At 34.9% G+C, this 27,737-nt stretch overlaps 1 protein-coding gene across 1 annotated transcript in view; it reads left to right on the top strand.

Annotated features, from left to right (window-relative positions):
- The window catches only part of NF1 (neurofibromin 1), a 236,938-nt gene that overhangs the window by 22,919 nt on the left and 186,282 nt on the right, over positions 1-27,737 (top strand). Inside the window, exon 2 of the mRNA XM_051992369.1 lies at positions 25,903-26,046. Coding sequence (XP_051848329.1) covers positions 25,903-26,046 — 144 coding nt within the window. The remainder of the gene's footprint in view (positions 1-25,902; positions 26,047-27,737) is intronic.

The following is a 27,737-nucleotide window of genomic DNA, read 5'->3' on the forward strand; positions in this document are numbered from 1 at the left end:
GCAATGTGGACTGATTTGTAAGCACTACTTGGATGGGATGCCAAGATCTTGTGCTTCCTGTGCCTTCCCCCGTGTTTCTATCTCTCTCTCTCTCTCTCTCTCTCTCTCTCTCTTTCTCTCTCACGTTTTAGCAAAATGTTCCTACTTTACATGTCTGCCTTTGAATTAAAAGTCATACTTTCCCCCTATCATTTCATCAGGGAATGTGAATATTTTGGACTCCATAAACATAAACTGTGTACAGTAGAACTTCATTTACTCTTATTCAAAAGGTGCCTTTCTTCTTGATATTCTAACCCTGAAAAAAGAAGTAATTCTGAGCTTTGTGAAATCATATTTATCCCAGTGGAAAGATCTGCTATCATCAGGCTTCTCTGTCCTCCTTGCCTCTCCTGGCACTTATTCTATGCTTCTTCCTTCTCCCCAGTCGAGAACTGCTGGAACTTTTCCGACTATAGACCCCAAAACCCATTTAAGAAGATGACTGGACACTCCAAAGACCCTTTATTTTATTGTTTCCCTCAATTTGATGGGAGTTCTTTGAGAGTCACATTTCTATTTGTTTTTCATCTTTTAACATGGTATAAGTGCTTAATGAGTGTCTTCTCATTCATTCACTCACCTAGCCATCCATCCATCACTGTGGTCTGTGTCTTCCATTGGTGCAGATCTCAACCTATCTAATGTGATTTATATTATTTCACAAATTTTCTCAATCTACCCAGAATACTTTGGGCCTTCCTTTAGGCCTTTTTCATATTTTGTGGACACTTGGAGTACCTTTTGTATAGTTGTTATTGCCCTATGACTGGCCTCTTTTTCTAAAACTGGATTGTTTTTGGAAACATGTCCCTCTTTCATTCATGTATTTTCCAGTTTTCGTTTGGATTATCTTTGGTTTTGAATCTTTGGACATTATGATATTTCAGGATTCAAAATTATGCAACATTATTGGAAATACATTTGTGTTAAAAAGATGGATTTTTATACTAGGCAGTAAATTGAAGTCATCATCCGCACTATGCAGTTCCTCAAATAGGGCCTGTTCATCTTTTTCTCCTAGTTAGTCCATTTGCAGTGCCCACCACTATGTATACATACTGATACTATGACTCAATGGATTGTTTTCATAAAAGGATTTTTTTCATCCATTTAGTTTTTCTTTATAGATTGTTAGGTTTATTCTTTTTTTAATATTTAATTGAGGCCTTTTGCAATTAACACAATACTAGTTACCAAAAGGAACCTCCAAAGTATCCCAAGATCATAGACCTAGAGGTGGAAAGGCCCCGGAGTCAGTCTAGTCCAACCCCCTCACTTTTTTTTTTTTTCAGATGAGGTGGGGAATTTCTTTTCCAATTGGACCCTGCACAAGATGTCCTCCATGAGTGCCAACCACCTTTGGTGAGCATGAATCCTTCTGTTTTATGATTCCTTTGATAATCAGAAGGTCATTGAACAGTTTCTTTTGTGGTTGTACTTATCAGGTGATTTTTATATAATCTGAACATATGCATACATGGTCTCAGTAGAGGAGAGCCACTGAGTTAAGTGCTTTTTTGTAATTAATAAACTATAAAAATGTGGAATAAAAACCACCCGTGAAAACCTCTTATTCTTTTTGTCAAGGATCATAGTCTTGATGTACATCAAGATTATTCTCAAAGATTTTATAGCTGTGGAAAACTAAGCATGTGGCTTAGGGGTAACTATATTCACTTGATTGCTTTTGGATCAGATTAATGTGAACTTTGGGTTTTTCTTCCATGGTTTTGGCATTTTCTCTTTGAAATGACTGTAAAACAGAATCCTCAAAGCTCTGATGATTATTTCACCCCCAGTTGTCTTTATATTCCTGTTTTTGGTTCATCTGTTCTTCCTCACTTTGGTTCCTTAAGTTCCATGTCTCATTTTTTTTGTGTCATGCACCAGGGTTTAAGGCATAAGGATTTAGCAATGGTGTAACTGGTGATGAAGACAGTTCTAAATGACTTTTCCAGTTTTTAGCTTTCCTGTCTGTTCCATCTCTGCATTGCTCTTGGGCTCATGTGGTTCATTTAGGTTGGTACACCAAGCTTTCTCTTTTTGTTTTCACTGCCTTTTGGATTTGATAAGGAAATGTTGTTCATCATTGTCTACTGTTTCATTCTTTGTAGCTGAAGTTGGGATTGCCATTATTTATCATCACCTTGCCATTTGGCAGAGAAATAGAGTAATTTCTGATTAAGGTGGTTTCTGGGTTATTTTGACCTTCTTGTTTTGCAGACTGTATTATATTTGTTAATCTTTTGTTAGAAGTTAGGATAATCAAAGTCTTTATATTTTGTCTCTTTTCATTCGCTTTTCTTTGCATCTTGGACAGACTACTTGTGGGAATAGATGAGGTTAAAGCTGCTGTAATTGTTACATGATTATCTCATCTTTTAGTTTTTCTTTTAGCTTTATGTTGGTTTTTGTCTTGACTGTAACTAGTTGATTATCTGAATACCTGGATAACTGATTTTGATAACTCCTATATCAGTAAATGTTTTTTTACTGCCTATAAAGCTTTCAATCCAGTTCTAAAATGTAAGATCCTATTAAGATATAAGCAATTTTAATTTTTTTTTTTCTGGTGATGATGCTTGGTGCTAATCTTGGCTAGCCCTTTCTTACTCTCTCCTGTGTTCAATTATTTCCATCCAAATAACTCTTACATTTATGCATCAAGCTCTAATCTGTCTCTTGAGCTGTAGTCCTGCTTCACAGCTAGTTATCCCTTGGTTATCTTAAACTCAACATACCAAAAATGAAACTCATTATTTATTCCTTACCTCCAAACTTCCCTATTTCAGTTGGAGGGAAGTTAGGCAATATTTGCCAATGCATGACTTACTGTCTTGGACTTTTCTGTCTTTATCATTGCCCATATCCAGTTACCTCATTAATTCACTTATCTTATTAATTCTATCTCTACATCTCTTGCAGTTTGTCCTTTTCATTTCATTTGCATGGCCATCATTCTGCTTCAGGCCCTCTTGACTATTGAGACAATTTTTAATTGGTCTCTCAACGTCTAACCTGTCCCCTCTTGTTACTATGCACAGTAACTTCCAAAACTACCTCTAGATTCACCTAGGATCTATGAACTCGTTTTTAAGAACAGTTTGATAACTGTCTCTTTCTTTTTTTTTTTCTAGCCCATTTTGTATTTATATTCTTTTTTAAATAATAGCTTTTGTTTTTCCAAATACATTCATAGTTTTCAATATTCACTGTTGCAAAACCTTGTTCCAATTTTTTCTCCCTCCTTCTCCCCTCTTCTCTTTTTAAGAGAAAAAGCAATCTAATATAGTAAACATGTGCAGTTCTTCTAAACATATTTCCATAATCATCATGCTACACAAGAAAAATCAGCTCAAAAGGGGAAAAAATGAGATATAAAAAAATCAGACAACAACAACAAACAAAAATGTTAAAATAATGTCTTGATCTGCATTCCGTCTCTATAATTTTCTCTCTGAATGCAGATGGTTCTTTTCATCATAAGTCTATTGGAATTGTCTTTATTATCATTGTTGAAGAAAGTCAAGTCCATCACAATTGATCATCATGTGATCTTGTTACTGTTTACAATGTCCTCTTGGTTCTCACTTTACTTAGCATCAATTCATGTCAGTCTCTCCAGGCTTTTCTGAAATCAGCCTAATTGTTGTTTCTTGTAGAACAATAAAATTCCATTACATTCATATGCCATAACTTATTCAGCCATTCCCCAGCTGATGGGTATCCAGTCAGTTTCCAATTCCTTGCTGCTACAAACATTTTTGCATACGTGAGTCCTTTCTCTTTGGGATATAGACCCTGTGGAGACCCTGCTAGAACAAAGGATATACAGTTTTACAACCGTTTGGGCATAGTTCCAAATTGTTCTCCAGAATGGTTAGATCAGTTTACAACTCTATCAATAATGTATTAGTGTCCCAGTTTTCCCACATCCTCTCTAACATTTATCATCTTTTCCTGTCATTTAAGCCAATCTGAGAGTATGATCTAGTACCTCAGTTGTCTTAATTTACATTTATCTAAAAAAAAAATAATGATTAGAGCATTTTTCATATAACTAGAAAATGACTTTAATTTCTTCTGAAAATTGTTTATTCTTCATCATTTATCAATTGCGGAATGGCTTGTGATACTGTATATATAATTCAATATAATTTTTTTTTTAGTGAGATTATGTATCTTAGTTTATACATTTATAAATCTATTTTGAAAAGGGATCCATAGACTTCATCAGATTGATGCCCAAGGGAGTTCTTGGCCTAAAAAAAAAAAAGCTGAAGAACCTGTGTCCTTGGCTAATATGTGAATAGCTTGGCATTTAATAATGCCCATCTTAAACTCATTGCAAGCTTCTTTTCCACACTGATGCATTATTTCACCTCTTCAGGCTCTCTGTTCTAATTTAACTAGCCTCTTTGCTGTGTGTTGGAGTCAATGTTCCATTTTGTTCTTCTAAACAATGTGAATAAAAGGTGTCTTATACATCTGTAATGCATCCTAGTCACCTGGTCACCTTTGCTTATTGAAATCCCTTATCTTATTCAAGTTTTAATCTCTCTCATTTGCCATTTCCTACAATTAACTTTTTCTGATCCCTTTCCTCCTTAGTACTTTCTCCTTGCACTTACTTTGTTATGGAAATTTGAATGTTCTAATGGAGTGTAAATTCCTTAAGGATAGAGATTATTGTTTATTTGTAGCCAGAACTATGACATTAGTAGATACTTTATTTTTTAAGAAAAATTTCATTCTATTTCAGATCTGAATTTTTTCCCTCCTATCTCCTCTACTCCCCTCAAAGTAAGAAAAATAAAAATTTGCTGCTATAAACACATATAGTCACACAACAAATTCCTATATTGGCCTTGTCAAAAAAAAAACAAAAAAACAAAAAAAGGGACAAGCTTCAATCTCTACTCAGTGCATCATCTCTGTGAATAACATGTTTTATCATGAGTTCTTTGGAATTGTAGTTGATCTGGTCAATGTTGATCAGAAATACTGTTTTGCAGATTTTTTTTTATCTTTATAGTATTGTGGTTATTATATAATTGTTCTCTTACTTCTACTCATTTCACTTAGTAAGCTAGTATTTTCAGATGTATTTTCTGAAACATCCCCTTCCTCATTTCTTATATTTATATACCATATCTTGTTCAGCCATTCTCTAAGTGATGAATATCCCCTCTATTTTCAATTCTCTGAAAGCACAAAAAGAGCTGCTATAAATATTTTTTGAACATATTGGGTATTTTCATCTCTCTTCCCCCTGCTCCTATCTTTGGGATATATCTTTGGGGTGTATCTAAGTCAAAGTATATATGCACATTTGAATATCTTTTTAGGTGTAGTAATAACTGAACAGATTTCACAGTTCTGACATCATCAGTACGTTAATAAATCTATTTTCCCATAGTCTCTCCATCATTTGCTATTTTCCATTTTTGTCACTTTAGCTAATCTGATGGGGTATGAGGTGGTAGAATTGTTTTACATTTAACATTCCTCTAATAATTGCAGATTAAATGGTTTTTTTGATATGGTTATCCACTTTTGTTTCTTCCTTAGAAAACTGTTTCTTTATATTGCTTGATCATTTATATTAATTGGGAAATGGTTATCATTCTTTTACATTTGACTTAGTTTCCTATATGTCTTAGAAAAATGAAGCTTCTGTCAGAGAAAGTTGCTGCAAAAATAGCTATTCCCTTCCCTCCTCCAATTTCCTGCTTCTTTTCTAATTTTAATTGCATTGGTGTTTTTTGTGCAAAAGATTAAAAAAAAATTGTGATCAGAATGGTCCATTTTACCTCTTGAGAACTTCTCTGTTTCTTGAGTATGAACTCTCCATAGATCTGACAGTTAATTTCTATATTCTTCTATTTGTTTATGATGTTATTCTTCATATTTAAATCATGTATCCATTTGGAGCTTGTCTTAGTTTATGGTGTGAGATCTTGGTGCATAACTATTTTCTACCATACTTTTCCAGTTTTTTCAGTAGTTTTTGTTGAATAGCAATTTCTTGTCCCAATAGCTGAGAACCTTGAGTTTTTCAAACACTAGGCTACTACTGGCTTATTGGTTTCTGTATATGGTTTAATCTGTAACACTGATCAATCTCTTTTTTTAAACCTGCTACCAAATTATTCTGACAATTATGGCTTTGTAATATTGTTTGAAATCTATTATTTCTAGCCCTCTTCCTTCTCATTAAAATTTTTTTTTTCACTATTCCCTTGAGATCTTGTTTGATAGTTTCTTTAGTTGAATTCTGATATTACTCTGTCTAGCTCTGTAAAAATCAATCTTTTGGTAGTTTGGAATGACACTGAAGAAGTAAATTAAGTAGTCTCGACATTTTTATTATACTGTCTCAGCATTCTCATGAGCAATTAACATTACTACAGTTATTAAGACTTGCCTTATTTCTGCAAAAATTGTTTTGTAGTTTCTGTCTTGGCAGGTAGACTCCCAAGCATTTTTATATTACCTGTAGTTATTTTAAATGGAATTTTTCTTTCTCTCTTTTGGATTTTGTTGGTAACATATGAAATATTGATGATTTGTGTGAGCTTATTTTCTATCCTGCAACTTAAAAATGTTTCACTTAGTCTTATGTTTGACTCTCTAGGGTTCTGTGAATAAGCTATCATATCATATCATCTGCAAAAAAGTATAAATTCTTTTGTCTCAAATTTCTAGTATCCTGAAGACAGAAAATCAACTAGATTGGACTAATGTATGGATTCGAGACAAGATCCTGGGGCAGGAAACAGATTAAAAAAAAAAAAACAACTTTTTTTAAGGAAACATTTTCTATTTATTTGACAGTTTATGTAATATTATGAAGTAGGTTTTTTTTGTTTTTTTTTTAAAGAAAGAGTTTCCATGTAAATCCATCTGCTTCTGGTATTTCTTCTTTGGGAGTTCACTTAAGGCTTGTTTGCTTTCTTTTCCTAAGATAAGATTATTTAAGCCTTCTATTTCTTGTTCATTTTATCTGGGCAACTTAATGTTTTTGCAGAAACTCATCAATTTCATTTAAATCAGCAGTTTTATTGGCATATATTTGGGCAAAATAATTTGTGACAATTCCTTTTTTTTTCATTGTGTTGAATTAAATAAATCTTTTCATTTTTGATACTGGTAATTTGGTTTTCTTTGTTTATAAAAATCAAATTAGCTAATGGCAAGTAATTGGTGGTTTTTTCCTCCTCCAAAAAATTTAACTCATGATTTTAATTATAATTTTTTTTCTTTAAATTTTTCAAATTTCTTCTTTGATTCTTTTCAGGATTTCCATTTTAGAGTTTAGTTTGAAGTTTTAAATTTTTTTTTTTTTGTTTTTTTCTACCTTTTAAAATTGTAGATTCAATTTGTTGGTTTTTCCCCCTCCATTTATAGTTTGGAGATGAAATTTTCCCTTAAAGCACTACTTTGGTTGCACCAATTTTTGCATATTGTCATTAATTATTATAAAACTTTCTGTGACTTGTTATTTTATCTACCCATTCTTTAGGTTTGAATAATTTAGTTCACAAATAATTTTTTTAAACTTTGTTTTTAAGGTACTTTATTGAATATAATTTATATTGTATTACAGTTGGTAAAAGATGCATTTAATATTTCTATTTCTATATTTGTAAGGTTTTTATGTCCCTAAATCCAAGAACGATTTTTCTGAAAGTTTCAAGCTGAGTAATAGGTATATTCATTTTTATTTCCTACTCAATATTCTCCAGAGGCCTAACATATCTAACCTTTTCTAAAATTCTATTTAAAACTTTCCTTTTGGTTGGAATCTTTTGGTCTAAGAGTACTACACTGAGGATCTCCACTATTATTACTTTACTGTCTGTTTCTCCCTATAATCTGTTGTTTGAGAATTTAGATGATATACCATTTGGTGTATAAATGTTTGTTATTGATATTCATTTTCTGTGGTGTCTTTAAGTGAAAATTAGTTTCCCTGCTTATCTTTAAATTAAATTATTTCTGCTATTTCTTTGTCCAAAATCATGATTGCTACCCCTATTTAAAAAAAATTATATTTTATAACTGAAGCATAGTAGATTCAGAGCAGCTACAGTCATTATGTATCTATTTGTTTCAATGGTGCTTTTGTAAATAGCACATTGTTGTTGTCTCATTCCTAATTGATTCTGTTCTCCTCTCCCATTTTATGGGTGAGTTCATTCCATTTACACTCAGATTTATGATTTCGAATTTTGTTACTTCTATCCTCTTTTCTTAGGAGGTAGCTGATGACTCAGTGTATAAGCCCTGAACCTAGAGTCAGGAGGACCTGAATTCAAATGTGAACTTGGACATTTCCACACAAGGTCATGTGTGGCCCTGGACAAATCATTTAACCTCTGATTGCCTGACAAGAGGATCTAATGGATCCACTGGAAAAGGAAAAGGCAAATCCGTGAAATAACCTTTGCCAAAAAAACTCTGTGGACAGTTTGTCCACAAGATCATCAAGAGTCAGACACAACAGATTGAATAACAAATATTTCTCATACATTTCTTTCTCTTTGTTTTTTATTCCTTAACATTTTGTTTGTTTCTGAAAATTACATTCTTAATCTACTTTTCTTATTCCCTTAAAAAATTAATAAATTAATTTTAGGTACACATTGCTTTATGAATCATATTGGAGAGAAAAATCAGAACAAAAGGAAAAAACCATGGGAGAGAAAAAAAACGCAGAAAAAAGAAGTGAATATATCATGTGTTAATTTACATTTAATATGCATAGTTCTTTTTCCTGGATGCAGATGGCATTTTCTTTCCAAAGTCTATTGGGATTGCTTTAGATCACTGAACCACTAAGAAGAACCAGGTCTTTCATAGTTGATCATGACACATTCTTGCTATCATTGTGTACAATGTATTTCTAGTTTTGCTTGTTTTGCTCAGTATCAGTTCATGTAAATCTTTCCAGGCCTCTCTAAAATCAACTTGTTCATCATTTTTTTTTTTTTTTTTAAGAACAATAATGTTCCACTACTTTCATGTACCACAGCTTATTCAGCCATTCCTCAACTGATGGGCATCTACTCATTTTCCAATTCTTTGCTACCACAAAAATAGCTGGTACAAACATTTTTGCACATGTAGGTCCTTTCCCCTCCTTTATGATTTCCTTGGGGTATAGACCCAGTGATGGCATTGTTGGGTCAAAGGGTATACACAGTTTTATAGTCTTTTGGGCATAGTTCCAGATTGCTCTCCAGAATGGTTGGATCACCTCACACTTCCACCAACAATACATTAGTGATTTCTCCCCCTTTTTTTTTTTTTAACCTTTTACTTTGTTATTTCTCTGTTGGGTGAAATATACTTCTGTATTCAACTCAGTGAGTGTGTGTTCTGTTCTTTCACCAGTTCAGATGAGAGAGTATCTTCCATTCTCTTCTTGTTTCATAGAATTCTATTTTTTCCCTACCCTGTATTTTCTTTTAAGATACTCAAAACACTGTCAGTCCCTTTTCTAATTAATTATGCTCCTTCTATGACCCTTGATTGATGATAGAGTTCTAACATGATACAATCTCCTATATAATAATGTGTACAGTTTATCCTTGTTTACTCCCTCATGATTGCTTACTTTTGTTTACATTTGTATGTTTCTCTTGACTCGTGTGTTCCCATTTCACATTTTCTATTAATTTCTGATGTTTTCTATAGTAATGCTTGGAAGTCCTATATTTCATTAAATATCCATTTTCCCCCCTTTAGGGTTATACTTAATTTTTCCTAGGTAAATTATTTTTGCTTGTAAGCATAGATCTTTTGAGAAGATTATATTCCATTCTCTCTGCTCTTTTATGGTGTTGGCTACTAGAATATGTGTGATCCAGTCAGTGGCTCCTCTGTACTTTTAATTATTTTATTTTATTTTTTGGATTGACTTGGGAAGTTTATATTTTCACCATAATTATATCCTGGGAATTTTTTTTGAAATTTCTTTCTGGAGGTGACTAGGGTATTCCTTCTATTTCTACTTTGCCTTCTTGTTCTAAGAGATTTGAGCAGTTTTTTTTTTTTTCTGGTTCAGTTCTCCTTTTTTTTTTTTTTTTTTTTTTTAAAGCTTTTTATTTACAAAACATACGCATGGGTAATTTTTCAACTTTGACCATTGCAAAACTTTCTGTTCCAAATTTTTCCCTCCTTTCCCCCTCCTCCCTCCCCTAGATGTCAGGTAGTCCAATACATGTTAAGTGTGTTAAAATATATATTAAATCAAACACACACACACACACACACACACACACACATTTATACAGTTATCTTGCTGCACAAGAAAAATTGGATCTATGTTTGTGGCAGCCCTGTTTGTAGTGGCTAGAAACTGGAAATTGAATGGATGCCCATCAATTGGAGAATGGCTGGGTAAATTGTGGTATATAAATGTTATGGAATATTATTGTTCTGTAAGAAATGACCAGCAGGATGATTTCAGAAAGGCTTGGAGAGACTTACTGTATGAAGATGTATTCTGATGGAAGTGGATTTCTTTGACAAAGAGATCTAACTCAGTTTCAATTGATAAATGGTTGACAGAAGCAGCTACACCCAAAGAAAGAACACTGGGAAATGAATGTAAACTATTTGCATTTTTGTTTTTCTTCCTGGGTTATTTTTACTTTCTGAATCCAATTCTCCCTATGCAACAAGAGAACTGTTCGGTTCTGCAAACATATATTGTACCAAGGATATACTGCAACATATTTAACATATATAGGACTGCTTGCCATCTGGGGGAGGGGGTGGAGGGAGTGGAGGGAAGGAGGGGAAAAATCATAACAGAAGCGAGTGCAAGGGATAATGTTGTAAAAAAGTTACCCTGGCATGGATTCTGTCAATATAAAGTTATTATAAAATTAAAAAAAAAAGAAAGAAAAATTGGATCTAGAAAGAAAAAAAAAAACTTGAGAAGGAAAACAAAATGCAAGCAAACAACAACAAAAAGTGAAAATGCTATATTGTGGTCCACACTCAGTTCCCACGGTCCTCTCTCTGGGTGTATATGGTTTTCTTCATCACTGAACAATTGGAACTGGTTTGAATCATCTCATTGTTGAAGAGAGTTGTATAGTCTTGTTGTTGACATTTACAATGATCTTCTGGTTCTGCTCATTTCACTTAGCAGCAGTTAGTGTGAGTCTCTCCAGTCTTCTCTGAAATCATACTATTGGTCATTTCTTACAGAACAATAATATTCCATAACATTCATGTACCATAATTCAACCATTCTCCAATTGATGACTCTATCTACTCAGTTTCCAGTTCTTTGCCACTACACGAAGGGCTGCCACAAACATTTTTGCACATGTGGGCCCCTTTCCTTCCTTTAAGATCTCTTTGGGATATAAGCCCAGTAGAAACACTGCTGGATCAAAGGATATGCACAGTTTGATAACTTTTTGAGCATAGTTCCAAATTGCTGAACAGTTTTTAAAAATAATTTTTGAATTATGATGTGCAGGCCTCTTTTTTGGTTACGGCTTTCAAATAGATTAAGGATTCTTAAAAATATCTCCTATTTTCTTGCTCATTTTTTGCTATGAAATACTTTATATTTTTTCTGTTTTTTTTCTTCTTTGGGCTTTTGAGTTTTGTATTTCTTGATGTCACTATTTGGTCAGTTCTAATTTCTAGCAAGTATTTTTTTCTTGGATAAGATTTTGTATCTCTTATTTCAAGATGTTAATTTTCTTTCTGTATTTTTCTTTTGTAGTTCTTATTTCCCCCACCCCCATTTCCCTTCTCTTATTTGGTTTTTAAAGTCATTTTTAGTTCTTTTGGAATTGTCCACAAGCTCCCTCCTTTCTTTCCCTTTCCTTCCCTCCTTCTTGCTTTTCTTTCCTCCCTCCTTCCTTCTCTCTTCTACTTATTTCTTGACTTTGACCCTTCTTTTCATTTGGGATTGTACTTCTAAGGGAATATCTAGCCTGAATTTCTGTTCTCTTGCATCCTGTTACTGCTTTCCATACAATCACATACAAGTATATGATTTGTGTTGAAGTTTGTTCATTGCCTTCCTAGTTTTAGCTCTGTAATTTTCTGATCCAGATTTGGGTCTGATGTCAGTTTGTCCCAGGTCGGGAAGTTTCAGTGGACTGCTGTTCCACTGAGCCCCTTAGGCTCCTGTGAGAACCTGGAGATTTAGGGGGACTGAAGCGCTGTTTCCTCTGATTTTTGCATCTCTGCTCTGTTCCCCCAATGAGAGCTACATTGTTCCTGTTTACTTCCAGAATTGTCTCTAGTTGTGTGTTTGACTAGGGCTCATCACCCTCAGTCTGCCCTATATTTATGACCTACAACTGGACAGCTACAGAGTTGCTCTGGTTAGTCTTGTAGTCCCTGTCAGCTGACTTGCTCCAAGGAGAGCACTCTTGGCCATATCCAATTTCCAGTGTCTGAAGACAGTTTTTTCTCCTTGCCATGTATCATCTGAGTTGGTCAAAATTGACTCTATATTATTTTTTCTTAGATTTCCCCATCAGAATTTGGTCTGGTATATTTTCTAGGTCTTTGTGGAAGAAATGGTGCTGGGAGAGCTGGGTCCATTTGTGTGCTTTATTAAAGCTTTTTGTCAAATATTCACATATTTATCTGTATATACATGTAAATGCCTGAAAAATTTAAACTGTCTGCAAGCCTTTAAGATTTCTTTAGTCTTCAGTCAACAGGTAATTTATGAAATGCTTACTCTGTATCAGGCACTATGTTAGGCATCAGGAATGCAGAAAAGGGCAAAAGACAATCTTTGTTCTTGGAGCTTACAGTCTAATCAGGGATTGAAAAAAGGTCATCATTGAAGTTAAAAAAAATTATTAAATGCCTTCTGTGTTCCAGGTACTTTGTTAAGTGCTGTGGATACAAATGCAACTAAGAACAAGACAGTTCTGACCCACAATCTAATGGTGTGGGGTCCGGGATTGATGGTTAGGGAGAAGGTACTTCTTGAAGGAGCATGATGAAGGGTTTTAAGGAAGTCCAGAATCTGTGGGAAAATGGGGAGAAAATTTGTGCTGAGCCTCTTCTTTAAATGGAGGCTCTAGTCTCCATGGCTTGGCCCTCAAACCTCAAAGGGGCCAGTTTGGGTTGAAGAAGGAATTCAAAGTCAGGTTTAGGAGAGTGAAAGGAGAGCAAGAAGCACCACTGAGTATATAATTTATTTCATATCAAGACGTCCTAGAAACTTAGTTCCTAGATTTTGGAAATGTGTCCCTGCCCTAAGGAGTAGACAGTTTCCAAATGATGATATTGATAGAATTGGATCCAGTATTCTTTGTGCACAGTCCTGGCCATCTCCAAACATGGCATCTGCATTTTGCCCTCTTCCTTCTCTCACTCAAACTCAAAACTCCTGAATCTCAGTGCACCAATGACTGAGTTCCCTTTTGGTCTTCCCTGGCATCTAGTCATTCTGTCATTCCCCAGCCAACTCCAAACCATGCAGGCCTTGTTTAGATTCCAATCTGCAGAAAACTGTATTGTCTACCCCCATTAAGCTGTAAAGTCCTTGAGGTCAGGGACTGTTTTTCTTTTGTTTTGGGATCTCCAGCACTCATCATACTGCTTGCTATATAGACTATTTAAGAGATACTTTTTCATTCATTTATTCTTAAAGCTCCTGCCATTTCACCATTGTAAATATTGTGAAATACTGTTGTTGGAGACAAATTTTCCCACCCAGCTCTCTCCAGTTGGCTCTTGTATTTGCATCTCCAACCCTAGGCTCTACATAGGTCATTTGATTCTCACAGCCGTTTGAAGTAAGTGCTACTATTTCTCACATTTTATGAGGTTATGAGGAAATGAGAAATCAAGAGATTAGGTTTTGTAACCTATCCAAGTCCTATAGTCTCTGAGGCAGTGTTTGAACTCAGGACTTCCTGATTCGTGCCTAATGCACTCTATTACTTCAACTAGTTACTTCTCTTAGTACCTCAGTTTTCTCACCTGCAGAACGAGGGAATTAAATAAAATAATTTTTTTTTAAATTTTATTTAATCTCTTAAAATTCATTTATATTCTAACATTTTGAGATTCTGGAATATTGGCTCCTAGCTACTGATAACCTCCTTGGGTGGCCCCAAATTGACTTCTTTCATCCACTTCTTTTCTTGGTGCTGGCTTATTTGCCTCCCATTTGGCCTCTTACCAGGTCCTGTTCATTTCAGTCTGCTATTTGGACTACAACCAGGACTTCCCTTTTTCAGGCCAGACTGCAATCCCTGCTATGTCATTTTTGAGTCTTCCTGCCACAGCACAAAAACCAAAAAAGAAGTAATGAGCCCCTCCTTTGTGCCTTGAAGTCTAGTCTAGCTACTACATGAGGGGTGTGTGGGGGTGGTGGGGAGCTGGTTGTTTCAGCCTTAAGGGAAATTGTGAAGTAGACCAAATTGTTCCTTCCTCCTTTCACCTTGGGGTGGGAATAGAGGGAAAATGGCTTTACACCTTCCTTTCTGCTCTGATCACAGGAGCACAGATTTTTAGAGCTTAGATATCTGCCTTTGAAGCTATCAAAACTCTCTCGTTTTACTGTAACAACTTTTTTTTTTTAAAGCATTAGCCAGTAAAACTAATCATGTGTTATGACATAAAGAATTTATAAATAAATGTAGGAAGGCGGAAACAGTAAACACATTTTTTACAGACCATAATGCAATAAAATTAATCAATAAAGAGAATATGAACAAAAGACAGACCTAAATGGAGACAAAGTAGTTATATCTTCAGTATTGAGTGTGCCAAAGAACAAATCAAGCAATAGTTGTATTAAAGGGAATGATAACAGTGAGACACGCTGGCTCCAGTGTATCTTTCCAGTTTTATTGGACATTACTCCTGTTTCCACATTCTGTGATCCAGCAGAACTGGTGTTCTTTGTGTTCATCACATGTTTACATCATTTTGCATTGGACACCACATGTGCCCTAAATATATTACCTATTTACATCTGTCTCTTTCTTTAAGACAGAGCTCAAGTACTAGCTTATGCATGAAAGTTTTCCTGATCACCGTCAAACTACTAGAGCCTATTCTTCCATACTACCTTGTGTTTAACTACTTTGTATTAACTTTATATTTATACTGTATATAAGTATATATCCTTGCTGCTGCTCACATTTTAGAATGTAAGCCCATTGTGAGTAGGATTGTTTTCTTCTTTGCACTTAGATCCCCAGAACCTAGGATAGTTCCTGGCACTTAATATATGCTTGTAGATTGATAACATATTAACATTTATGGGGGAGCACAGCTAAAACAGGAACAATTTTGTTTCTGAATACATATTAACAAAGTGAAAAAGAGAGACTAAGATTTAAATATGAAAATATTTTCTGCAAATTTGCATATGGATTTGTTTTATATCAGTCAGATTGTGAAGATGATACTTTTATAGAATTAGACAAAAGAATAAAAACAAAAATCATAGAGAGAAAAGGTTTAGAAAATTAAAGAGATTATTGGAGAAAATAGGAGTGAAACATAGGGTCTAGCATTATTAGATATCAAATTATATTAAAAGACAGGAAAAATCTAAACTTTGTAGGGGTCCTCAAACTTTTAAAATAGGGGGCCAGTTCACTGTCCCTCAGACTGCTGGAGGGCCGGACTATAGTAAAAACAAAAACTGTGTTTTGTGGGCCTTTAAATAAAGAAACTTCATAGCCCTGGATGAGGGGGATAATCGTCCTCAGCTGCTGCATCTGGCCCGTGGCTGTAGTTTGAGGACCCCTGATCTAAAGTATCTGGATCAAAGTGTTTGGTTTAACAGAGAGAAAAATGTAAAAGTTGAATGGATGAGGTAAAGACCCAGAAGCCAGCAGGCCCCTCATTTGAATGTTCAGTGAAATCTAAGAACCTTAGCAAACTACATATCCAAAGGTACACTCATTTTTTTCCTTCCCAAACCCTTCCTATTACTGTCAAAGGCACTGTCATCCTCCCAAGCCCCGAGGCTCATAACTTAGGAGTCATGCTGGCCTCCTCACTCTTACCTCCAAGACTTGCCAGTTTCATGTTTGCAATGTGGCTACAAGATGCCCCCATTTCTTCTGACATTTCCCTGACCATCCTGGAGCAGGCTCCTGTAACCTATGCTTGCACTATGCAATAGTTGGCTGTCAAAATGTTTTTCCTAAAGCATAGGTCCAACATGTTTGTCTATCTTACCTCCCTCTTCCCACATCTCCCATAGTACTGTTATTGCTTAAACTACAAATACAAACTATTCAAAGTTTCAACCCTCTCTGCTACCTCCCCCTCTCATTCCACTTTCCTTTCCAGTATTCTTATACATTATTCACCCCCAGGTAGTTGATAATCTTGATATGCCCCTCCTTGCCATTACTGGCCACAAGACACTCCATTCCCAAGTGATGCATTTTTCACTGGCTGTCCCCTAATGCCTGAAATTCTCTCCCTACTCATCTCGTATCCTTCCTTTGCTGATTTCCTTCAAGTCCCACCCAAAAAACCCGGTTTCTAAAATCCTGCTTTTTGATTTTCAGAGAAAAAAAATCCAAGCTTTCAATAGAATTCTGAAAAGTGCTTTAATTAATAATTAGTAAATAAAATTTAACTAATAATTAGGGAAATATGTGTTGAAATAACTTTGAGGTACCATCCCCATACCTGTACTATAGCAGACTGGCTAAGTTGACAAAAAAGAAAAATAACACATAGTGGAGGGACTCTTGGAAAATAGGTACACTAATACTTTGTTGTGGAACTAAGAAGGGATCCAGTTATTTTGGAAGTAGTTATATAAACTGTACATAAACTTTGACCATGCAGTGCTGCTACTAGTAATTATTTGAAGTACTAATACTGCTATTATAACAATATTGTTACACTCCCATAAAGAGCAAAAAAGTACAAGAATATGCACATATGCATAAAATATATAACAATTCTTTTTGTTGTTGCACAGAATTGAAAATATAATGGATAGAGTATTGGGCCTGGAGTCCAAAAGACTCATCTTGAGTTCAGATCTAGCTTGAGATTCTTAATAGTTGTGTGACCTTAAGCAAATCACTTAATCCCATTTGCCTTAGTTCCTTATGTGTAAAAATGAGCTAAAGAGGGAAATGGTAAATCCTTCCTGCATCTTTGTCAAGAAAACTTTAAATGGGGTCATGGAAATTTGGACATGAGTGAAAATGACTCAACAACAACAAAAAAGGACAACAATAACAACAACAACAACCAAAAAAAACTGAGAAGATGTCCACCAATTGGGAAATAATTGAACAAGTTGATGATATAAGTATGTGACTTAATACTCTTGGACTCTAAAAAATGATGAAGCGGACTGTTTCAGAGAAGCCAGATAACATTTTTCATTGCAAGTCTTTGGGAATTAACTTGCATTATTCAGAATACCAAGTTACTTGTCATTTATTGTTTCTCCTTTCTCAAAGAGAGGACCATGACATTAGGAAGATGATGCCATGACATGCAAGGGAATTGGATTTAAATAAGGGAGGCCTGTGCAAAGTCGCCAGTCTCACTCTCCTTTGGAGGCTGTCTGAATCCAGTGGCTCCAGTGGATAGAGATCAGGATGATTGGAGGTAGCCCTAGATGCAGGGGGAGACCTTGGCCTTTTTAAGCTAAGGTCTTTAACAAATCTCAATTTAATTGAGACCACACCCATTCAGGGATATATGGCCTCTTTCTAATAGTAAAATAAAACAAACAAAGACCCTCTGGGTTTCTGGCCAAAACTGAAATGATTCATTCTGAGTCCATTAGGACCAAACAATGACCAGTTGGGGCTTAAAATTGCTGTTACTGTGTTCAGTGTTCTCCTGGTTCAATTTACTTCATTCTGTATTAGTTCATATAAGTCTTCCCAGGTTTATAAACCACCCTTCTTATCTTTTTTTTTTTTTTTAATAGTATTTTGTTTTTTCCCATTACGTGGGAAGATAGTTTTCAATATTCATTTTTAAAAGATTTTGAGTTCCAGATTTTTTTTTTCTTTCTCTTCCCTCTCCCCTCCCCAAGATGGCAGCAATCTGATAGAAGTTTTATATGTGCAATCATGGAAATATTTCCAACTTTGAAAGAATCTTGAAAAATGAAACAGCATTCTCTCTCTCTCTCTCTCTCTCTCTTTCTCTCTCTCTCTCTCTCTCTCTCTCTCTCTCTCTCTCTCTCTCTCTCTCTCTCTCTCTCTCTCTCACACACACACACACATACACACCAAGTGAAAATAATATACTTCCATTTGCATTCAGACTCCATAATTCTTTCTCTGGATGTGGATACCATGTTCCATCATTAAACTTTTGGAATTGTATTGCTGAGAAGAGCCAAATCTGTCATAATTGCTCTTTGTACAATGTTAATGTTACTGTGTACAGTGTTTTCCTGATTCCACTCACTTCACTCAGCATCAATTCATGTAAGTCTTTCTAGGTTTTTCTGAAATCCACCCACTTACTATTTCTTATAGCACAAGATATTCTATCACACTCATATGCCACAGTTTGTTTAGCCATTCCTCAATTGGTGGGCATCTCCTCAATTTTCAATTCTTTGCCACCACAAAAATTGTTGCTATAAATATTTTTATACGTGTATGTTCTATGTCTTTGGGATAGATCTAGTAGTATTGGTGGATCAAAGGGTATGCACAATTTGATTACCTTTTGGGCATATTCTAAATTGCTTTCAAGAATGGTTGAATCAGTTCACAACTCTACCCCATAATGCATTAGTGTCCCAATTTTCTCTCAACTTCTGCAACATTTATAATTTTTCCTTTTTTGTCATATTAGCCAGTCTGATAAGTGTGAGGTAGTACCTTGGAATTATTTTCTTTTGCAGTTCATTTAGAGTACTTTTTCATGTGACTATAGATGGCCTTAATGTCTTCATCCGAAAAACTGCCTGTTTATATCTGTTGATCATTTCTCAGTTGTGGAATGACTTATATTCTTATAAATTTGACTCAATTATCTATTTATTTGAGGAAGGATATCTCTATCAGAAATATTTCCTGTAAAAATTGTTTCCCATCTTTCTGCTTTCTTTCTAATCTTCATTGCATTGGTTTTGTATGAGCAAAACCTTTTTAATGTAATCAGAATTGTTCATTTTGCATTTCATCATGTTCTCTCTTCCTTGTTTGGTCTTAAATTCTTTTCTTTCCATAGTTCTGGCAGGTAAACTATTCCTTGTTCTCCTAACTTGCTTATGGTATCACTCTTTAGGTCTAAATCATGTATCCATTTTGAACTTCTCTTAGATACAAAATGACATGTTGGTTTCCTGTCATTTCTTACAATATAATGATATTCCATCATAATCACATATCATACACAGATTTGCAATGGGAAAAAAGGGCAACTTCTGTTGATTATTTCTATCTTATGCAAAAAAAGCATTTGACAAAATCCAACACCCATTCCTATTAAAAACACTAGAGAGTATAGGAATAAATCGAGTTTTCCTTAAAGTCATCATTAGCATCTATTTAAAACCATCAGTAGAATCACATGTAATGGGGATAAACTAGAACCATTCCCAATAAGAACAGAGGTGAAACAAGGTTGCTTAATATCACCATTACTATTCAATATTGTATTAGAGCTGTTAGTTTTAGCAATAAAGAAGAAAAAAAAAACTAAAGGAATTAGAGTAGGTAATGAGAAAGCCAAATTATCACTCTTTTCAGATAATATGTTGGTATATTTAGAGAATCAACTAACACTACTAGAAATAACTTTAGTAACTAGAAACAACTTTAGTAAAATTGCAGGATATAAAATAAATCCACACAAATCATCAGCATTTCTATATGTTACCAACAAAGTCCAGGAAAAAAGAAATTTCATTTAAGATTACTAGAGATAAAATAAAATATTTGGGAGTCCACCTGCCAAGACAAAATCAGAAACTCTATAAACATAATTACAAAACACTTTCCACACAAAGTCAGATCTAATCAATTGGAAGAATGTCAAATGCTCATAGATAGGTCAAGCTAATATGATAAAAATGACATTTCTACCCAAATTAATCTACTTATTCAGTGCCGTACCAAATTCCCAAGAAATTACAGAACTAGAAAAAATAATAACAAAGTTCATCTGGATTACCTCTAGTTTATCTCTCTTTTGTTCATATGGGTCCTTTATACATGTTCTCCTCCATTAGATTGTGAGCTCCATAAGAGCAGTGGCTGTCTTTCACTTTTTTTTTTTTTTTGCATCCCCAGTGCTTAGCTTAGTGCATGTAGGAAGTGTTTTTAATTAACTGGAAAGATTTTTTTTTTTTATTCTTAAGGGACTACTGGAAAAATTTTAAAAAAAAAGTGTAGCAGAAAACAAGTTTAACTATACCATAATAAATTTCACATGAATCATTGATCTAAATGTAAAAGGTTATATGATAAAAAGATGTAAAAAAAAAAAAGGTTATATCTTTAACTGGTGTGGAAAAAAGGAAGAACCAATGAACAAATAAAGAGGAAATTATTAAAGTAAAAATAGACAACTTTTGATTTAAATTTAAATTGATATAAAATTTAAATTGTTTTTCATGGACAAAATGAATCATCAGAGTATTAAAGAAAAAAATTTGTATCAAACTCAAAAATATTCAAATTAATCCCTATTCTCCTAGAAATGTGGGTATTCCTTTCATTGACAATAGACTACAAACACTAGAAGTGGTACTTGAGTTTTGTCTTTAAGAACAGACAAGCAGGAATCCATGATATATGAGGAATTAGAGATGAAAACGGAATGCTTTCCAGTCAGGAGGATGCCAGTGTGAAATCATGGAGCTGAGAGATGGATGAAAGATGGAGCACTTTATAGGAGGAGGCTTAGAAAAAGTCAGTTTGGCTGGATTTCAGAGTGTGGCAGGGAAACTGCCATTGTGTCTCATGAGGATGGAAGGTCAAGTAGGTTTTAGGTTGTGAAGGGCTTCATCAGCTAAAGACATTTCTATTTTATTCAAGATGGAATAGGGAACCATGAGTGTTTATTGAATAGGAATGTAACTGTCAGATATGTGCTTGAGAAAAGTGGCTTTGGTAGTCATGTGGAAGTGAATGATGTGTCAAAATAAATTACCAATTATTTGTGGCATTAAGAGAATCATACATGAAATACTTTAGGAGTTACAAAGCAGGGGGTGATTTATATCTTCTGTGGGATCAGTTTATGGAGATCACACTTGGGTCTGGGGATAAACTTATTCAAAGTGAGGGGGAAAGAGTGGTAGGAAAACTAAAAAAGTGGTTTGGGCTCATCTGGGGAGGTTGGTGAATCCCTCTTCAAAGTTATCAGTGGTGATTCCATTGCCAAATCTTTTGACATTTCTTGGTCCAGCTGTTTCTTGACCTCTCTGCAGTCTTTGGCACCAAGAATTCCTCCTGAACACTTGAGTCTCTCTAGGGTTTTCTGACGAGGCTTTTGCCTTTTGATCTTTCTGTCACAGTCTAGTGGGCATTCTCCAGGATGCCTAGACCCTCTTCTCTTGTCTCTTGGAAATCATCTCAGCAGCTCCCATTGCACTGGTTCTTCCCTGCATGTGATTCCCAGCTTGGTGTCCCCAGTCTTTGCTTCTTTGTGGAGTTACTGTCATGGTTAACTGATGGCCTTTTTGAACATCTCCCAGTTAGATGTTCTATAGGCACCTCAGTCTCAACATGTACAAAACAGATCTCATTAGTTTTCTCCCTTATTCTCATTTGCTCCTCATAATTCAATGCATTTGCAAATCTTGTTTCTAGCTTCATGATATCCTTTCTACTTCTTTCCACTGGGCCAGTTATCAATCTCAATTCTGACCCTCCTTACTTTTTGTTGGCTGGACCAACCACTGTGATAGCTTTCTCATTGGTCTGATGCTTCAGGTCTCTTCCCACTCCAATACCTCCTCCACTCAGTTGCCAACGAGTGGAAGGAACACTATATCATCACTGGCTTCTCTTTCCCTTCCCTCCCACTGCCATTCACTGCTCAGTGAGTTTCAGTGGTTCTTTATTCCCTTCAGGATCAAATAGAAGTAGGTGTGAAAAACTCAGAACTTAGCCCTTTCTTTCTTTCTGGTCAACTTATACCATGTTCTCTTCTACAGTCACTGCAGGATCCAGCAGTGCTGCCTTACTTCTCCCAATGTGATACACTAACGTCTGCTATTACCTCTCCTTTGGATTTTCATGTTTGTTTTCACTGGTTAGATTTTTCTCTCCTCACTTCTGCCTCTTAACTTTATCTGACTTCCTTCAAGACTTAGCTTTTATCTCACCTTTTGCAGGAAGCCTTTCTTCCCTCCTTCCTTAATGCTAATACCTACCCTTTCCCATTGCCTTGAGTCTAGTTTATATGTTTTTTGTATATACTTAGTTATTTCTTCTCTGTTATGTACTTCCCATTTGAAAGTCACCTCCTTGAGAACCAGAACCATGTTCTTCTATGGCTTTGTACCCTTAGGACTTAGTTTAGGGTCTGGCACATAAGTGCTTAATAAATCCTGAGGATTGACTATGTTAGAATACAAAATTTAGCAGTATAACAACTGTCAATTCCAATATATTTTCCATGCCAGTTTCTAAACTGATTTATTCATGAGTTGATGTCTAAAGATGACATAATAGATGCTCTTTATTTCCTTATATTGTTGCTTGTTTTTGATTTTTTAGATGGAACTATTATTAGATGAATTTGAGCAGAATTCATTTTTCCATTTGAGTATAAGGGGCCTGTTAACAACAGAATGAATTGCACATAATGGAAAAAATGAATCTTTGACATTTTTAAGAATTTCTGAGTAGAACTAGAAACAAACTGTCTACTGTTCACATTGCCATGTTTAATATCTCAGTTTGGCCTTCTTGTGCTGACTCCACTCATTCTTTGAAGTATTTGCATTTTGAGTTGGTAACCATTTCAAGTTAGAGATCTTACTAATTATAGTTAATAAAAATTGAAAGAAAATTTATATTTTTGCCATAATATGACAAAGTAGAAATAGAGTTTAATTAGCATAATAGAAGATATGTCAAGTTTGTTTTGAAAAGTATAAAATACCATCAAATTTGGTAAGCTGTCAGCAATTAGCAAAGGGTGACAGTTCTACAGACTGTTATCACTTATACATTCAAATTAATACTTAAGTGTTAGTATCTCTCTTGGAGATAAGTATCCCATTTAGCAAGCATTTTATTAAGTCTTAGCCTTTCATTTGTAGCCAGTCCATGTAAGAGAAAATGGAAAACATCACATCTTATGACCAAGCTTTCTGGGTGCACCCATTTTAACATAGATAGTTATATCATTCTCCCTATTAAATGAGTTTGGAGTTTTGAGGATGAGAAAAGAGCCTAATTGTTTAACTTGGATGGACATGGCACTCTAAAATTAACAAAGAGCTCTGATCATTTTCTCATTTGAGTCTTAATACTGAAACCTTGTAAGGTGAGAGATTTAGAGCTGGAAGGGCCTTAAATCTTAAGAGTTTGACAATCCCCAACCATTCTTCAAACATTTCCTTGGTACCAGGCACTCTAGTAAGCATTGGGAACACAAATAGAAAAGAAAGTGGAAAGAAGTAGAAAGAACCAGTAGTATCTGCCCTCCAGGAGGTAAAATTCTAATGGGAGAAGGCCACACTAAAAGTGAGCTGCAAGGGTAAAGGAGAAACTGGAGGTGACTGGCTCAGGAACTAATAGAGCCAGTCGAGCTGGCAACCTGCAGAGAGAGGAGAAGTTAGCTAGGGCTGGAGTCTAAGCTTGCCTATTCACTTCATAAAGGTTGAAGCAGATTTTGCATCCAGATGTTTCTTCTCTGTTTCACTCTGTCATACCATCTTTTACTTTATAAAAAAAAAACTCAATATTATTTTATTTTTCCAATTAAATGTAAAGATGTTTTCAGCATGAATTTTATAAGATTTTTGAGTTTGAAGTTTTTTTCTCCCTTCCTCTTTTACCTCCCTCACTCCCTAAGAGAGCAAGCAATCTGTTATAGTTTCTACATGTACAATCATTTTAAACATTTCCATATTAATCATGTTGTGAGAGAAAAATCAGAACACAAGAGGAAAACCTCAAGAAAGAAAAAGCAAACCAAAAAAAGGTGAAAATAATATGTTTTGATCTGCATTCAGTCTCTGCATAGTTTTCTCTCTGGATGCGGATTGCATTTTCCATTCCAAATCTATTGGAATTGTTTTGGATCACTGTATTACTGAGAAGAGCTAAGTCTATCGTAGTTGTACATAGTAAGAGCAAAACTTTGTGATGATCAATATTTTCCTAGTTCTGCTCATAGCATCTTTCCCAGTTTTTCTGAAATATTCTACACTAATGTTACAAACATTTTTGCATATGTGGGTTCTTTTCCTCATTATATGATCTTTTAGGGATATAGACCCAGTCGTGACACTGCTGGATCAAAGGGTAATACACAGTTTTATAGCCCTTTAGACATAGTTCCAAGTTGTTCTACAAGTTCTTTCACAACACCATCAGCAATGCATTAGTGTCCCACTTTTCCCACAATTTCTCCAATATTTATCATTATCTTTTTTTGTCATCTTAGTCAATCTGATAGGAGTAAGCTTGTACCTCAGAGTTGTTTTAATTTGCTTTTCTCTAATCAATAGTGATTTAAAGCTTTTTTTATGTCACTATAGATGGCTTTAATTTCTTTATCTGAAAATGGTTCATATCCTTTGATCATTTATCAGTTGGAAAATGACTTGGGTTCTTATAAATTTGAATCAGTTCTCTCTATATTTTAGAAATGAGGCATCAGAAGCATTGGCTATAAACATTGTTTCCCAGATTTCTGCTTCCCTTCTAATCTTGGCTGCGTTGGTTTTGTTTGTACAAAACTTTTTTTATTTAATGTAACCAGAATTATCCATTTTGCATTTCATAATGTTCTCCAGTTCTTCTTTGGTCATGAATTCCTCTCTTCTTCAAAGATCTCCTAATTTGCATGTAGTATCACCCTTTATGTCTAAATCATGAATCTACCTTTTCTTGGTATGGGGTGTGAGATGTTGCAGACTGTCTTTTATGATTTGGAGTACAATGATACATATTAACATGTAGGGAGCTGATCACTAACTGACATTGTTTCGCTGAATTCCAGTTGAACATTCTATATTGTGTACATGTTATGTTTCCAGTGTTTATCAACATGTTACAAGCACTTGGTCATGTGTACAAAGTGCTTGTTTTGGGTGGCCACCAGAGTGGGTATAGTCACTTAACTTTCAATTATAGATACGTGATCCTTTAACTTGAGGGGAGGCTAGGATCAAGGGAACTTTATTTTTTTTAAGGATAGGGAGGAATACAAGTGTAAATAGGCAGCTCAGAAGGACCCAGTAGATAGAAAGTGGGGGTGGGGAGTAAGGAGGGGAAGAGAAAGACAGACAGAGAGGAGGCAACTTGATACAAGAGAATGGAGGAAATAAATTCAGGGCTCTTGGGGAAGAGAATGGTCATCTCTTCATCAGAAACTGCAGTGAAGGGAAAGAGAATGAATCAGTGTATGAGAACATGAAAGAAGTGGAAGACATGGCCAAGAACTTAGTGTGTTCTGAGGAGAGTTATTGAGTCCAGAAAGATGAGAAGGATGAAACCTGCAAACAACAGAAGGTTGTTAATGATAGAAAAACCAGCATGGAAGGAGGGAATACAACAATATTTCAAATACTGAGAATGGAAAGTTGGAGGGAAAAAAAAAAAACTTGTTGGTGATGTTTTTTCTAAATAAAATTTCATGATTTTCAGTGAAATTTTAGTTAATCATAATGACCAATGCTAGCTTCATTTTTTTCCCCCTTAGCTTCCAATTAAAGCTGGACAGCAGACTACACACACCAAAGTCAGCACTGAACACAACAAGGAGTGTCTTATCAACATTTCCAAATACAAGTTTTCTCTGGTTATAAGTGGCCTCACCAATATTTTAAAAAATGTTAACAATATGGTAAGTAATTGATTTGCTGTTTTTACTGGGGTATTTTTGAATGTTAATCATGGCACAATTTTGGGAAGTTTTTATCCCCTAGCTTGTACTAGAGAGAACATTTAATTAATTAGCATATCTTGTAGGACAGCACAGATACAACATATTTCCCCCCCCCCCTCCTTTTTTCTTTCATTTAAAGCTTTTTCATTGGCTCTATTAACAATGACCCTCTTAGTGTAGATCAGAATATGCTTGAAGAGGCTACTCAAGAACATACAGAGATTTGGTTGCTAATCTTTTCTGAATATATTTTTAAGATCTTTTATTCTAGAATTTTAAGCATGCACATTTAAAAAATTACATTTAAAAATTATCAATGAGAACAAAATCCAGCTTAAATGAAAAGTGACTGAAATATAATATTCTAGATATACAACGCAGTATGGATCTTTTATGGGCCTCTGGTAGGGTTTCCTTTCTTGACTCTGCAGCCCACTGCATAACCTTGCTAGGCTTAAGGCCCAGCTATTGGGATTTGATGATGTCACTTCCTTGCTACCCAGCCAATGAAGTGCTCCTTCTGCCCTGCCTTCCGGACCCTCTATCAGCTCTTTCTAATCTTATTTCTCCTTAGTTCTATAAGAAGACTCTGTTGCTCCTTTTCACCTGCTCTTTGGTCCCTGGCCACAGCTTGCTCATTCAACCTCTTTGCTCTTATCTGTCAGTTCTTTGTGTCTCATCTGCTACTTCAGCATTTCCTTCAGATCTGACTTAGAACTTTGGAATTCCAAAAAGCCTTCATCACTCTACTCCAATCTTATTAATCCACCTGGATTGAGGATTATGTACTCTTTGGCTATGAATGTGCATATGTGTGGCTTTGAAGGATTTGTTTTTTTCAAGCAAATTCTACATGTAAAAGTCCTGAAGTGTGAACCTAATAAATTGGGAGAATGGTAATTTTCACTTTTTTTCAAGAAAGAAGTCAGAGAATTTGTGAACGAATTCACTTCTTGTACATTACCTGTGTAACTACAGGCTTTTTTTTTTTTTTTAAATCTCCAACTCCTTAAGGATCCCTTCTGTTGCTCACAGCAAGGCATGACTATTGTTTTACCATAGGTATATGTTATGTTGTTTCTGGTTATTGTTGCTTTTCCCCAATTAGAACGGAAACTTTCTGATCACAAATTATCTCTACTCATGATAGCAGTTAGAATGGTGAAAGGACCCATTTGGTATTCATTGAGTAGTTGTTAAATGAATGAAGTCTGTGTCAGCCATAGAACTTCCTGTTAAGATGATAAGTTGTCATTATAATGTTAGTCCAAAGACTGTGACTATTTGAATTTGTAATACTAATGATATTATAAGTTTATTGCAATGAAAGATTTGATCTTCATTACCTAAGGGGTGAAAATGGAATTAAATATAAGATGCTTATGTCAGGATTCCAGATTAAATATATACCCTAGGTCAAAATGGGACTGATTTTGTAAACACCTGAAGATTATCTTAGGGTCAACAGAATGGGTGATTTTATTAAATATCAATATTACTTCCAGAACTGGAGGAAAATAAGTATTTTTCACTTTTGACATGATATTTAAACCCAGTCTTTCAGAAAGCTTTTTAAAGCTTTTAGAGCTTCAGAGATCGAAAGGGAGAGTTAATTTTTTTGTTTTATTTTTTCTTTTACTTATTTTTAA

This window comes from Antechinus flavipes, chromosome 4 (genome assembly GCF_016432865.1).
Source record: "Antechinus flavipes isolate AdamAnt ecotype Samford, QLD, Australia chromosome 4, AdamAnt_v2, whole genome shotgun sequence".
In the NCBI taxonomy this organism is placed as follows: Eukaryota; Metazoa; Chordata; class Mammalia; order Dasyuromorphia; family Dasyuridae; genus Antechinus; species Antechinus flavipes.